The following is a 14,276-nucleotide window of genomic DNA, read 5'->3' on the forward strand; positions in this document are numbered from 1 at the left end:
GAGCGCAGGTTTCCCTCCTGCTATCGGTTCCTCACATCTGCAGAGACCACACGCCAAGTTCTCTGACTTCCACGGCCTTGCTTTGGGGTGTGGCTTCTGGTATCTGCTTCCTGCACCCTGGGCCTATCTTGTCCCCCAGAACATCTTAGGGGCCCATCACACCTGGCACCCTGCCCTGCAGCCTTCCAGAGTCAGCACAGCCCTCGGTTCTGGGGAAGTCCTCTCCGTAAACATTGGCCTGAGCCTCGACTGTGACCAAAAGCTGGTGTCTTAGCAAAGTGGCAAAGGCTGCTGAAAAGGTGGTTATCTGGAGTGAGCTTTCAAACACACGGGAAGGCCATGAAATAAAAATAATCAGAATGTGGCCTCCATGAGGCTCCACATGTCTTTTGCTCTATGTCTTCTGTGCCTAGGATGGGCTGGTGCACACAGTAGGTGCTCCATAAATAACTGTGCAGCGAATGACAGAATGTTGTCTTAAAGTAGAAGTTAGGACCGGGCGCGGTGGCTCACACCTGTAATCCTAGCAGTCTGGGAAGCTGAGGCAGGAGGATCGCTTGAGGTCAGGAGTTCGAGACCAGCCTGCGCAACAGCGAGACCCCATTTCTACTAAAAATAAATAAAATTAGTCGGCGTGGTGGCACCTGTAGTCCCAGCTACTCAGGAGGCTGAGGTGGGAGGATGGCTTGAGCCCAGGAGTTTGAGGCTACAGTGAGCTGTGATGACACCATGGCACTCTAGCCTGGGTGACAGAGTGAGACCCTGTCTCAAAAAAATTAATTAATAAATTAATTTTTTAAAAAAAGGATGAAATCTCACTGTGTTGCCCAGGCTGGACTTGATCTCTTGGGCTCAAGCAATCCTCCCACCTCAGCCTCTGAAGGAGGTGGGGTTACAGGTGCATGCCACCACACGCAGCATAGCCAAGTGTTATATATCAGGGCTTTTGTGAGTGACCTGTGGTGGGAATATTTACACGAGAGGAATTGGCAAACGCTACCAATGCGGGTTGCCGTTGTTTTCAGAGAGCCGTCGGCCAGTGCACCACGGTATCATACACTAGAGAACACAGCAGACAAAATCCATGAATCTCTGTCCTCAGTGCGTACATTCTGGTGGGGAAGACAGGCAATAGACAAAATAATTACGTGAAATGGACAGTGAAATATAGGTGCCATGGAGAAAAATAAAACAGAGAAGTGGATAAAGAAGTGCTGACCACGAGGTTGTGATTTGAATGAGAGTTCTCAGGGAAGGCCTTGTTGAGGAGGTAACATCGAGCAAAGCAGCACACATTTGAGTGACAGAGGGAACACAGATATTTGGAGGAAGAGTGTTTCAGGTTTAGGGAACAGCCTGTGCAAAGGCCCTGGGGCAGGACAGCACCTGGTGTGTTAGAGGCACAGCGAGGATGCCCATGTGGCTGAAGCAGAGAGAGGAGGGGAAGGGAGGGAGGAGGGGAGAGAAGGAGCAGAGGGGACAGGTCGTGCAGGGCCTGGTGGGCTGCAGGGAGGACTTGGGCTTTGACCCTGAGGGAGGTGGGAGCCATGGAGGGCTGTGGGCAGAGGAGGGCCAGGCCCTGACTCAGTGCTCACAGGCATCCTCTGGTGGCTGCTGTGGGAAGGACAGACTGTGGGGGGCAAGAGGGTGGGAGCTGGATACAGGGCAGTGGGAACAAGGCTGGCCCAGGGGTCATGATAGGAATGACCTGGTGGCAATTGCAGAGGGGCTGAACTTTACCACATTTCTTTTCTTTTGCCATTTCTAAACATGTTGCAACGAGTGCATCGTTTTCCTTTCTTTTCATACTACCGTCCGATACATTCTTCAAAAAGGATTTGCAGACTCAAAGACTCTTCATTTAAAAGTTAAAACAGGCTGGGCGCAGTGGCTCATGCCTGTAAGCCTAGCATTCTGGGAGGCCGAGGCGGGAGGATCGCTTGAGGCCAGGAGTTTGAGGTTGCTGTGATCTAAGCTGATGCCACGGCACTCTAGCCTGAGCAATAGAGTGAGACTCTGTCTCAAAAAATAAATAAATAAATAAATAAATAAAACTTAAAACAGTTTTCAAATCTTTAACTTTGAAACGTTTAAACACTGAGAATAACAGTCACCCTCCTTTTCCCAGCCACCTATTTTTCCAACATTTTATTATGAAAACTTTCAAATATATAGAAAAGTTGAAAGAATTTTACAGTGAACTGTCATATTCCACCACCTACTTTCTCCAATTAATAGTTTGCTCTTCAACAACAAAAATAAATAAATGGGACCTGATTAAATTAAAAAGCTTCTGCACAGTCAAAGAAACTGTCACGGGAGTAAATAGACAACCTACAGAATGGGAAAAAATTTTTGCACGCTACACATCCGATAAAGGACTGATAACTAGAATCTATTTAGAACTCAGGAAAATCAGCAAGAAAAAAATCAAACAACCCTATCAAAAAGTGGGCAAAGGACATGAACAGAAATTTTTCAAAAGAAGACAGAAGAATGGCCAACAAACATATGAAAAAATGCTCAACATCTCTAATCATCAGGGAAATGCAAATCAAAACCACAATGAGATATTACTTAACTTCAGTGAGAATAGCCTTTATCAAAAAGTCCCATAACAACAAATGTTGGCGTGGGTGCGGAGAGACAGGAACACTCATACACTGCTGGTGGGACTGCAAACTAGTGCAACCTCTGTGGAAAGCAATATGGAGATAACTTAAACAGATACAAGTAGACCTAACATTTGATCCAGCAATCTCATTATTGGGCATCTACCCAAAAGAACAAAAGACATTCTATAACAAAGATATCTGCACCCGAATGTTTATAGCAGCACAATTCACAATTGCGAAGATGTGGAAACAACCCAAGTGCCCATCAATACATGAGTGGATTAATAAAATGTTGTATATGTATACCATGGAGTACTACTCAGCTATAAGAAACAATGGTGATATAGCACCTCTTGTATTTTCCTGGATAGAGCTGGAACCCATTCTACTAAGTTAAGTATCCCAAGAATGGAAAAATAAGCACCACATGGACTCACCATCAAATTGATTTCACTGACCATCACGTAAGAGCACATTTAGGAATAACATTGATCGGGTGTCGGGCAGATGTGGGTGGGGGAGGAGATGGGTGTATATATACATAATGAGTGCGATGGGCACTGTCTAGGGGATGGACACGTTTGAAGCTCTGACTCAGCGGGAGTGGGGGGACAAAGGCAATATACGTAACCTAAACTTTTGTACCCCCACAATATGCTGAAATAAGAATAAAAAAATAGTCTGCTGTTTTATTAAATAAGTGAATGAATGAATGAACAACTGCAACACTTTCTCTTTTTCCCGTCCCTGTCTGGGGTTGGCCACGCCCCCGGAGCCTGACCCCGCCCAGCCCGCAACGCTGCGCATGCTCTGTGGCGAGCCGGCCGCTGAATCGGCACAAACCATTTCCACTTATCGTACCGGGCGGGGAGTTCGGGGAGAATCTTTTCCGGAAAAGGGGCGGCGTTGCCAGTTCCGTTCCCTGAAGAATGTCTCTGGACGGCTGAGCTATGGCACTGGTGCCGACTCGGGCTTCCGGGCCTCTGTCCTTTCTGGGAGCCTTTCGCTGGATCCCCCCCCGCCCGGAGCTGCATTGGTGTCGTCCGCTAAGTCACGTGGGCGGGAAGATGGCGGCCCCCAGGGCGCGCTGCGAGCGTCGCTCCTGGTGAAGCGATTGTGGCGACGGTGGCGCCTGCCGGAGCTGGCCGGAGCGACGGGTCCTGAGTCTCGGGAGCTCGGTGGGGCGTTCCGGCGGCCGGGAGCACGGTGCGGGGCCCGGGCCTGGCGGGCAGGCACGGGGAGACCGCGTCGTCTGAGCATCCGGTCTCGGGGATTCGTGGGCTGGGGCTGGGGTCGAGCTTGAGGGGTCCCGAGTCCTGGCGATCTCTTCCCCCCGGGATCTGGAGACCTGTCTCGGGGCATCTTCTCGCTGGGGGACCCGGGGAGCCAACACGTGAGGGGTCCCATGGGGGCGACCCCTTTCTCGGAGTCTTGGGGACTTCGAGAACTAACCTGTGACAGATTCAGTACTGGGGGATCCGCGTAGAAGGATTTTGAGGCATAGTTCCTGAGGGTCTTTCTCAAGGGGGCTTGGGTAGCCAGTCGTCGCCGGAGAATCCTGAATGCCCCCCTTGGGGGATCGCTTGTCAGGGCGATCCCTTTCCTGGGGAGGGGTCTAGTTACCGGAGATGTTTAGGGACTCTTGATTTAGAGAGGTCTCTCGGAGGGGGAGGGGTTTCCAGAATTCAGGTCTTCTTCCATCACTTATTCATTCCTCTTGTCAGCCCCTAAGACTTTCACAGCTTTGAGCGGATTCTCAGACTGCCTTGGTGGGGGGCTGATCCCTTGAACCCCAGGCCTACATTCTTGTCCCCCTTCCCACCAGAAAATGGGCCTAAGGTGTGAGTTTTGGACTTAGAGGCGGATAGGTGTACCTTCCCTTGTTCTGCTGAGCACAGAGGTGGGTATTGGGTCCCTGCAGAAATACTTAACACTAGCTCTAGTTTATAAAGTGCGTGCTAGCGGAGGGTTTGCATTGTTAAACATGAGGGTTGGAGAAGGCCACCCTGAGAGGGCAATAACTGAGCAGAGACTCGAAGGAAACCCAAGACTCGAGTTGTTAATACTTTTATTCCAAATGAAAAGAGACCAAGCTCAGGGACAGTTGCCACCGTTTGGGTCTCACTCAAGAGCCTCTCTTCTCTTTACTTCCTTTCTGTAGCTAGAGCTGCCTCCTTGGCCACAGATTTCCCTCTTTCCCAGGAGTTTAAGGTCTCGGGATGAGGAACCTTTCTCAGATGTCTTGAGGGAGGCCCTGCACAGACTGGGAGTCAGAGGTCCTGGGTCCTGTGTGCTCTTGAGACAAGTCACTGCTCATCTGTGTAGAACGAGGAGTTGGGTCTCCATGGTCCCTAGTTCCCTGCCATCTCACACACTCTTGGCTTCTTTGGTCTCTGATGATCCCTCTTTCAAGCTGTCACCCTCCTTTGATGGCCACCTGTGCTTAGGCAGCCACACCTCCCTTGTTAAACCCAGGCAGCCCTGCCAATGCCACGGGACACCAGAGAGGGCTGCTGACATGCCGTAGCCTGCCTGTCCTGTTTATGAAGCATCCACCATGTCCTCAGCGGGACTAGAGGGCAGAAAGGCGTCCTTTCTCCCAGCCTTAGCTGTGTCATTCCATCTTAGTTCATCCACCCAACAGAGCATTGGTGGTTTAGTGCCTGACTCTGCCTTTGTTTCCTTGCCTGCAAAATGGGGACAGTCCTAGTACCTGCTTTATAGGGTTATGATGAGGCTAAGTGAGTTAATATAAAGGGCTCAGAGAGCCTGACACATAGCAAATGCTACATAAAGGTCAGCTGCTGTTGTTGTTACACTGTTTTTATTGGGGACCTGTTGTGTACTGGTCATTGCACTAAGTGCTGGGAGGACAGCAGTGTGGAGTGTAGACTCAGTCCCTGCCTACAGGGTTCTGTTGTTGAGGGATGAGACCAATTGTAAGTGACTAAACCAATAACATCCAATGCAATGTCTAGCAGTGGTCAGTGCTCTGAAGGAAAATGAAGGTGAACAAGGGAAAAGAGATGACAGAGTGACATTGCAGATTGTGGTAAGGGAAAGCTATAAGGAGGTGACATTTCAGACTAAAGAAAGCAAAAGGATGAGCCGTGGGTGCATTTGGGGAAAGAATGTTCCCTGTGGAGAGAACAGCCAGTGAAAAGGCCCTGGGGCCAGAGCAGAATGAGCGAGGGGGAGAGAGGGAGGAGGGAAGGGCGTTTGGGACTATTGAGAAGTTTGCAGTAATGAGAAGCCATTGAAGGATTTCAAACAAGGGTGTAACAGGGTCCACCTTACCGAAAGGATTCCCGAATCAGTTATCTAAGCTGCATAACAAATTACCCCATACTTAGCAGCTTTAAACAACAGTAAATGCCACCTCACACAGCTGCCGTGGGGCAGCAGTCTGGGCCTGGGTTAGCTGGCTTGTTCCGGCTCTGGTCTCTAAGGCTGCAGTGAAGACATAGGCTGGGGACATATCACCTGAAGACTCACCCAGGGCTGGAGGAGCTCCTCCCAAGCCACCTTTCTCACATGGCTGTTGGTGGGAGGCCTCAGTTCCTCGCCACCTGGGCCCCTCCACAGGGCTGATTGAGCTTCCTCCCAAGATGGCTGCTGGCTCCCCCAGAGAGAGTGCAAGAAGGAAATTGCTGCCTTTTATGCCTAACAGCAGAAGTCTCACTGTTATTTCTTCCATATCCTACCGTTCACAGGGGTCAGCTCTATTCATAGTGGGAGGGGACTATATAAGGGCATGGATACCAGGAGGTGGGATCATCGGAGGCCATCAGGGACCGGCCATCCCTCCAGCAGCTGTGTGGAGAGCAGACAATGGAGGGCATTGCTGATACATAGGTGTGGAGAGTGAGGCTCAGAGAGAGAAAGTAGCTTAGGGAAGGCTGAACAGCAGGTAGGTGGGGTCCCAGATGGGCTTTCAACCAGATGCCCAGTGGGTAGGAAACCACCCTCCCTGGTCCTGTGAACACGCCATTGAGCTGGTGAAAGACACCTCTGACCTGAGCTCTCATTTTTCTACTGTAGGTTCTTACACCCCTGAGACCCTCCATTTAGCCCGGGCAGGGCTGTGTCCCATCGACGGGCAGGAGGAGGTGGGCACCATGGTGACGGAGCAGGAGGTGGAGGCCATAGGGAGGACACTGGTGGACCCCAAGCAGCCCCTGCAGACTCGCTTCCGGGCGCTGTTCACACTGCGTGGGCTCGGTGGCCCGGGCGCCATCTCCTGGATCAGCCAGGCCTTCAGCGACGATTCCGCCCTGCTCAAGCACGAGCTGGCGTACTGCCTGGGCCAGATGCAGGATGCCCGCGCCATCCCTGTGCTGGTGGACGTGCTGCGTGACACTTGCCAGGAGCCCATGGTGCGCCACGAGGCAGGTGAGTGGCCGGGGCCTCACGCCCTCCCATCTGTGGCCGGGACACCCCACTCCCTTCTGCCTCTCCTCTCAGTTGCCTCCTGTGTCCGTGTACTCACTCAGGTGACACAGGTCAGGGCAGTCAACTTTCTGTAAAGCCGTGGACAGTAAGTAGCTTTAGCTCCGCAGGCTGGACAGTGACCCAAAGACCCACCGTGAGCCCTCCACCAGCACACAGCCCTGGCTGTGACCGACAGCAACCACTTGTAAGCACGGAGATTTGAATTTCTTATGATTGTCACTTGTTAGAAGGTACTATTCCTTTGATTTCTTAAAAAAAAAAAAAACATTTAAAGCTGGGCGAGGTGGCTCACGCCTATAATCCCAGCACTTTGGGAGGCTGAGGTGGGAGGATCACTTGAGGCCAGGAGTTTGAGACCAGCCTGAGCAAGAGCGAGACCCTGTCTCTACTAGAAAAAAAAATAATGATAAAATAAATACAGAAATGAGTCCGATAGTTGGCATGTCAGTGTGGCTGGGACCGTGTGTCTGTAACCAGAGAGCGTCTTTGCAATGAGCAAGTGACGGGCTCCTGACACAGGGCATACTGCGCACACGGCATTGTGCCCGGACGGAGGGAGACGGGCAGGCGCACACCTGCGTAGCCTTCAGCAGAAAAGGACAAGGCCACCGTCTCACCCGCTCCCCAGGCAGGGGCCTGTGGGCTCTATTTTGAGAAAATGCAAAGCTCCCACGTGCATCCAGGGCTCCGCAGAGAGAGAGTAGCCCCCAGGCTTGGGCTTCTGCCTGGACCCATCTGACTGCAGCCCCACTGGCCCCGGGCTCCGTAGTTTCCGGCCAGCAAGCCTGACCTGTGTTTTTGTTTGATTATTTTTTTCATTTTTATTATAATTTTTTTAGAGATGAGTCTTGCTCCGTTGCCCAGGCTGGAGTGCAGTGGCATCATCACAGCTCACTGCAGCCTCCAACTCCAGGGCTCAAATGATCCTCCTGCCTCAGCCTCCTGAGTAACTAGGACTACAGGTGCCACCACGCCCACTCCATTTGATTGTTTTTGGGCATTCTTAATATTCCTTGAGTTACTCGTCAGCTACGCTGGGCTGTCCCAGCTAACTATCAAGATTCCAACTACAGTTTTGGGTAGAGCTCTCTTTGCAAAGAGTGTTCTACCTCAAACCTTGCTTTTCCCGTAAGCAGAACACCAAGTCGTGTTATGGTTGAAATGTGTAAGTGCCTGGGGAAATAGGGCAGGGAACCGATGGCGGTACTGCAGGTATTGCAGCGGGGGTGGGGAGTTGCAGGTTTCATTTTATTTTATTTTATTTTTATTTATTTATTTATTTTTTTTTGAGACAGAGTCTCACTTTGTTGCCCGGGCTAGAGTGAGTGCCGTGGCGTCAGCCTAGCTCACAGCAACCTCCAACTCCTGGGCTCAAGCGATCCTCCTGCCTCAGCCTCCCGAGTAGCTGGGACTACAGGCATGCGCCACTATGCCCGGCTAATTTTTCTATATATATATTTTTAGTTGTCCATATAATTTCTTTCTATTTTTAGTAGAGACGGGGTCTCGCTCTTGCTCAGGCTGGTCTCGAACTCCTGACCTTGAGCGATCCACCCGCCTCGGCCTCCCAGAGTGCTAGGATTACAGGCATGATATTTTTTATTTTTTGAGACAGAGTCTCACTCTGTTGCCTGGGCTAGAGTGCTGTGGTGTCGGCCTAGCTCACAGCAACCTCCAACTCCTGGGCTCAAGCAATCCTCCTGCCTCAGCCTCCCGAGTAGCTGGGACTACAGGCATGTGCCACCATGCCTGGCTAATTTTTCATATATATATATATATATATATATATATATATTTTTTTTTTTTTTTTTAGGTGTCCATATAATTTCTTTCTATTTTTAGTAGAGATGGGGTCTCGCTCTTGCTCAGGCTGGTTTCAAACTCCTGAGCTCAAACGATCTTCCCGCCTCGGCATCCCAGAGTGCTAGGATTACAGGTGTGAGCCACTGCGCCCAGCCGAGTTGCAGTTTTTAATCAGTAGAGAGACCTGAATGCAGTAATGGAGTTGTCTGAGTGGAAAGCTAGGGAAAGAGCATTCCAGGCAGAGTCACAGCCTGTGCAAAGGCCCTGGGGCAGGACCACGCCTGGCGTGTTGGAGGCGCACCGAGGAGGCATGTGTGGCTGCAGCAGAGTGAGGAGGAGGAGAGAGGGAGGAGGGGAGCCCTGGTGGGCTGCAGGGAGGACTTGGGCTTTGATCCTAAGGGAGGCAGGAGCCATGGAGGGCTGTGGGCAGAGGAGGGACAGGTCCGTTACGTGCTCCTGGCATCCTGGACTCTGAGTTTGCTGAAGGAGCGTCTTCCCCAGCCCCGGGTCTCCACCTGGTTCAGCGCCCACCTGTGCCCGCAGGAGAACAGATTGCTCTGTGTGGGCGCGAGGCCCTGCCCAGTCTGGTGCCTGCTGATGTCAGCTGTGCTGCAGGCCCCTGCCCTGACCTGGTCTTTGCATACACCTGCCACTGTCCGCTGCACCCTCACTGCACCCACATCCTGGCCTCAGGGCAGGTGGCACAGGTGTCCGTCTTGGCCGGAGACCTCAGTGTCCAGCGTGCCTTGGCCTGCCCAGCCTCCTTCCCCCATCGCAGCGTAAAATCTCTTCTTGTAGGGGGCTGTTCCTGACGGCTCCACTAGTCCAAATGTTCCTGGAGCTCCTTGTCATCTGGGTCCCCGGGTTGTAATGACACACCTGTCTCGGAGTCTCAGGGGCGGGGGTGGCTTTGCTGTCTGCTGCGACCTGTGTGGTTCCAGGCAGGTCCCCACTCTGGGGAAGGGACTGGGGGCCGTGTACCCGCTGCAGCTCCAATCAGCCGTGGCCAGAGGCAGGACCACGCCACACAGGCAGAGTCATGGGAGGGGTGTCAGCGGGTCAGTGGCTCCCCCACGTAGTGCCACATGTCCCGCCCACCTGCCACCACATGTTGTCTGGCTGCTCCTTCCCAGGAGAGGCCCTTGGAGCCATCGGGAACCCGGAAGTCCTGGAGCTGCTGAAGGAATATTCCACGGACCCCGTCGTCGAGGTAACGCAGCCCCCATCCCTCTCCCTGCCGGCCGGGCCCTGGGGCGCTCGCCCAGCCCTTGAGCCCCTGAGCCGGCCGGGCCTCTCCTCTCCAGGGGCGTCCAGTCCTACCGCCAAGGCCCTCCGAACCCCCAACTGTCCACCTCCCCAGCCCAGCCCACGGGACCTCTTCACTGGTCTCCCTGCTGCCTTTCGGCATTTCTTTCTCTTCTTCTTCCTCTTCTTTTTTTTTTTTTTTCTGAGACAGAGTCTCATTCTGTCACCCAGGCCGGAGCGCAGTGGTGTCATCACAGCTCACTGCAGCCTCCAACTCCTGGGCTCAAGTGATCCTCCTGCTCAGCCTCCCGAGTAGCTGGGACTGCAGGTGCCACCACGCCCGGCTAATTTTCCTATTTTTAGCAGAGATGGGGCCGTTGTGACTAGAGCGGCCATGGACATGCACATGCAAGTCCTCGTGTGGACATACGTGTTCCTCCCTCGCCTGCTGCCTGTCTTGTCCACGTCACACGCCCCACCTCTCAGCAGCAGGGGATACAGGGGACACTCAAGTCTGGTATCTGTCCTGTGCTGAAAGCTCTTGTCACCTTTAGGACAAAACCCGAAACCCTTACCATGCCCACAGGCCCTACGTGGTCTGGCCCGGCCACCTCAGATCTCCCCAGCTGCTGACCCCCACCCGCATCCTCTCCCTGCCTCAGGGCCTTTGCATGGGCTGCGTCGTCATCCCCCAGGTCTTCACCTGACTCCCTCCCTGCCTTGGTTCAGGTCTCTGCCTTGATGTCACCTCCTCATTGAGGTCCTGCCTGGCCTTCTGTCATCCTTGTCACCCTGCTGGTTTAGTGCCTGCGCCAGCCGTTCTGTTGCCCCTGCTAAACCCCCAGCCTCAGAGGGTGGGGATGGCCTCGTCCCATCCCCCCAGGACCGCCAGTTGCCCCAGCGCCTCCTCTCCCTGCAGGTGGCCGAGACCTGCCAGCTGGCCGTCCAGCGGCTGGAGTGGCTGCGGCAGCACCGTGGGGACCCGGTGACAGGGCCCTACCTCTCAGTGGACCCAGCCCCGCCAGCCGAGGAGCGCGACGTGGGGCGTCTGCGGGCCGTGCTGCTGGACGAGTCCCAGCCGCTGTTCGAGCGCTACCGCGCCATGTTCGCGCTGCGCAATGCTGGGGGCCAGGAGGCCGCGCTGGCGCTGGCTGAAGGTGAGGAGGGCGGGTCCCGCTCAGCGCCCCCGTGTGAGGCCCTGTGGCCACATCTGTGCAATGGACCAGGCCTGGCCCCTGGCATTTCCCATGGGACCGTTAAGGACCCGCACAAGGGGCGGGCGTGGTGACTCACACTGTAGTCCCAGCAGTTTGGGAGGCCGAGGCGGGAGGATCACTTGGGCCCAGGAGTTGGTGATGCCACTGCACTCCAGCCTGGGTGACAGAGTGAGACTCTCTAGGCCTCCAGAACTCTCCCTGGCTGCTCTGGCCCCTGTAGCTCTGGGTCAGCTCCCGGGAGCATCCTGACCACCAGGCTGGGGCTGTGGTGTCCTCTGATGAGCCCCTTTTTATACCTCCCAGCCCCGGCTCTGTCGTTCCTTCTCTGGGTGTCCCGGCCCCAGGCCTCTGGCCCTGCCCCGAGAGTGACCGCCGCCTCCCGCCCGCAGGCCTGCACTGTGGCAGCGCCCTCTTCCGCCACGAGGTCGGCTACGTCCTGGGCCAGCTGCAGCACGAGGCCGCCGTGCCCCAGCTGGTGGCCGCCCTGGCCCGCCCTGCCGAGAGCCCCATGGTGCGGCATGAGTGCGCTGAGGCCCTGGGCGCCATCGCCCGGCCCTCCTGCCTGGCCGCGCTGCGGGCCCACGCGGCTGACCCTGAGCGCGTGGTGCGAGAGAGCTGCGAGGTGGCCCTGGACATGTACGAGCACGAGAACGCGGCGGCCTTCCAGTACGCCGACGGGCTGGAGCAGCTGCGCGGCGCCCCCTGCTAGACCCGCCCGCCCCGCCCTTGCCCAGGCGGCCTGGCTGGGGCTCCCCGAGGACTCTGGAAGGTGTGGACGTTTCCAGGCACGGGGGTGGGACTCCGCGAAAGGGTTTGGGGCATCCAGCTCATGACGGGCTGTCTTTGGAAGGAGGGTTTGGGGGAACCCAGGGGCAGAGCAGGGAAGGGGTACAGGGTCGGGGGGCCTGGGCAGAGGTGGGGAGGTGGTCTTTCAGTGGGTTGGGCCGACTGCAGGGGCCGGGGAGGGACAGGACACTGCCCAAATGGAATATTAAATTATTTTTGCCAAGTGATGACTCTCGAGTGTGTTGGGGGAGGGTGAACAGGCTGCTCACAGAATATTGCCTGAGTGCGGGGGGCATGGCATGTTCGGAGCCACCAGCTCTAGGAATTGTCCTGCCCGCGACACTGCACAACCGTCAGCGACAGGCAAGGGGTAAGGTCTGCCCAGCCAGCCCGTTTCCTTGCCCACCAGCCTGGCCCACCCCACACCCTCATCCTCCCCCAGCTCCTGTTGGGGGCACCGGGGAAGGGGTTCAGTGGTACAGCTAAGAGCACGGCTGTGGGTTCCCCTCCTGGCTCCCCCGATTTCTGCACACGCGGCGCTGGGGCGGCCCGTCTGCCTCTCTGTGAAGGTACAGCAGGAGAACCGCGGGCCCTCGGCCGCTTGTCCACAGCCACAAGAGCCCAAAACCAAGAGTTGGAGGCAAAGTCAGCACGAGCTGATCATCCACGTTTTGCTACGGCCCGGTGGTTCTCAGCTGGGGTGATGGGTCCTGCCCCCTGGGGACAGTTCTGGTTGTCACAGCTGGAGGTGGGGCTGCAGTTGGCACGTAGTGCGTGGAGGCAATGCCCTGTCCCCCCAACAGAGAACGCTCCGGCTCCCGGTGAGCACAGAGGTTGAGAAACCAGCCGGGTTATGGAATGTGTCCCTCAGATCCCAGGGGAGCGTTGGTGATAAACCCCACTGTGTAGAGTCCTTGGAGCTGCTCTGAAACAGTCCCGCCACCTCCTGTGCGTGTGGCTGGGTGAGCCTTTCCACCCCATCAGATGCAGCCGTGGCCGTGTCACCTGCTTTGGCCAATGAAACGGGAGTGGGTGTGGCCCGCAGAGCCTCGGGGTGAAGTGCTTCCCTGCGCTCTCTTCCCTCTGCCTGGAGGCTGGAGGTTTTCCTCACAACAGCTGCTCCCACAGCTGGGCCCTGGGCAGCGTCAAGAAGGCCTCAGCCGGCCCAGGCCCCACGGGTAGCAAGAGCAAGCAGCCACGAGCCGCTGTTGCTGAGACGTGGTTGTGTTTGTTGTGCAGCATAGTCTGCACTGTCCTGACCGATACACACTGCATTCATTACCTTCCCCAAATGCGAAAAGTGCTCTAAAGCCCGCGGGGCCTCGAGGATTTCAGGATTTCACACCTGGCTAATTTTTGTATTTTTTGTAGAGATAGGGTCTCACTATCTTTCCCAGGCTGGTCTTGAACTCCTGGCCTCAAGCGATCCCCCTCCCTCAGCCTCCCAAAGTACTGAGGTTACAGGCATGAGCCACCTCACCCAGCCTGGGCTGCCATTTCTTTAAAACAAGAAGGCCAGGCGTGGTGGCGCACCTGTAATTCCAGCACTCTGGGAGGCTGAGGCAGGAGGATCGATTGAGGCCAGGAGTTGGAGGCTGCAGTGAGATGTGATGACGCCACTGCACTCCAGCCTGGGTGACAGAGTGAGACGCTGTCTCAAAAAATAAATAAATAAATAAATAAAAATAAAAATAGAAGAGGGGGGAGGAAGAGGAATAGGATAACTAAAAGCTAGAGTGGACAATTCAAATGTCCATGTACAGATGGGTGGATAAACACGGTCCATTGACACACTGGAACATCACTCGGCCATGAAAAGGGACGAGGCTCTGACACAGGCCACAGCATGGATAGAGCTTGAGGACATCGTGCTCAGTGAGACACGCTGGACATAGAAGGACACACAGTGTGTGACTCCATGTATATGAAATGTCCAGAACAGGCAGATGCACAGAGACGGGACGTGGATTCATGGGTGCCAGGGGATGGGGAGGGGATGGGAGGTGACTGCTGATGGGGACGGGGTTTTTTGAGGGTTGATGGAAATGTCCTAAAATTGAGCGGAGTGATGGTTGCACAACACAGTGAATATACTTAAAAACACTTCAGTAGGTACATTGCATGGTATGGCAATTAAATCTCAACAAAGCTTTTACTA

The 14,276-nt window shown here is 54.8% G+C and overlaps 1 protein-coding gene across 1 annotated transcript; it reads left to right on the forward strand.

Moving 5' to 3' along the window:
• The first annotated feature begins 3,666 nt into the window (after positions 1-3,666).
• On the forward strand, positions 3,667-12,335 carry DOHH (deoxyhypusine hydroxylase). Its single transcript, XM_069497630.1, has 5 exons — positions 3,667-3,821; positions 6,657-7,007; positions 10,004-10,080; positions 11,035-11,272; positions 11,722-12,335. Exons 2-5 carry the CDS (start codon positions 6,734-6,736, stop codon positions 12,039-12,041), a joined length of 909 nt encoding a protein of 302 aa, XP_069353731.1. The 5' UTR covers positions 3,667-3,821; positions 6,657-6,733; the 3' UTR covers positions 12,042-12,335.
• The last annotated feature ends 1,941 nt before the right edge of the window (positions 12,336-14,276 follow it).

Source organism: Eulemur rufifrons, chromosome 2 (genome assembly GCF_041146395.1).
Source record: "Eulemur rufifrons isolate Redbay chromosome 2, OSU_ERuf_1, whole genome shotgun sequence".
In the NCBI taxonomy this organism is placed as follows: domain Eukaryota; kingdom Metazoa; phylum Chordata; class Mammalia; order Primates; family Lemuridae; genus Eulemur; species Eulemur rufifrons.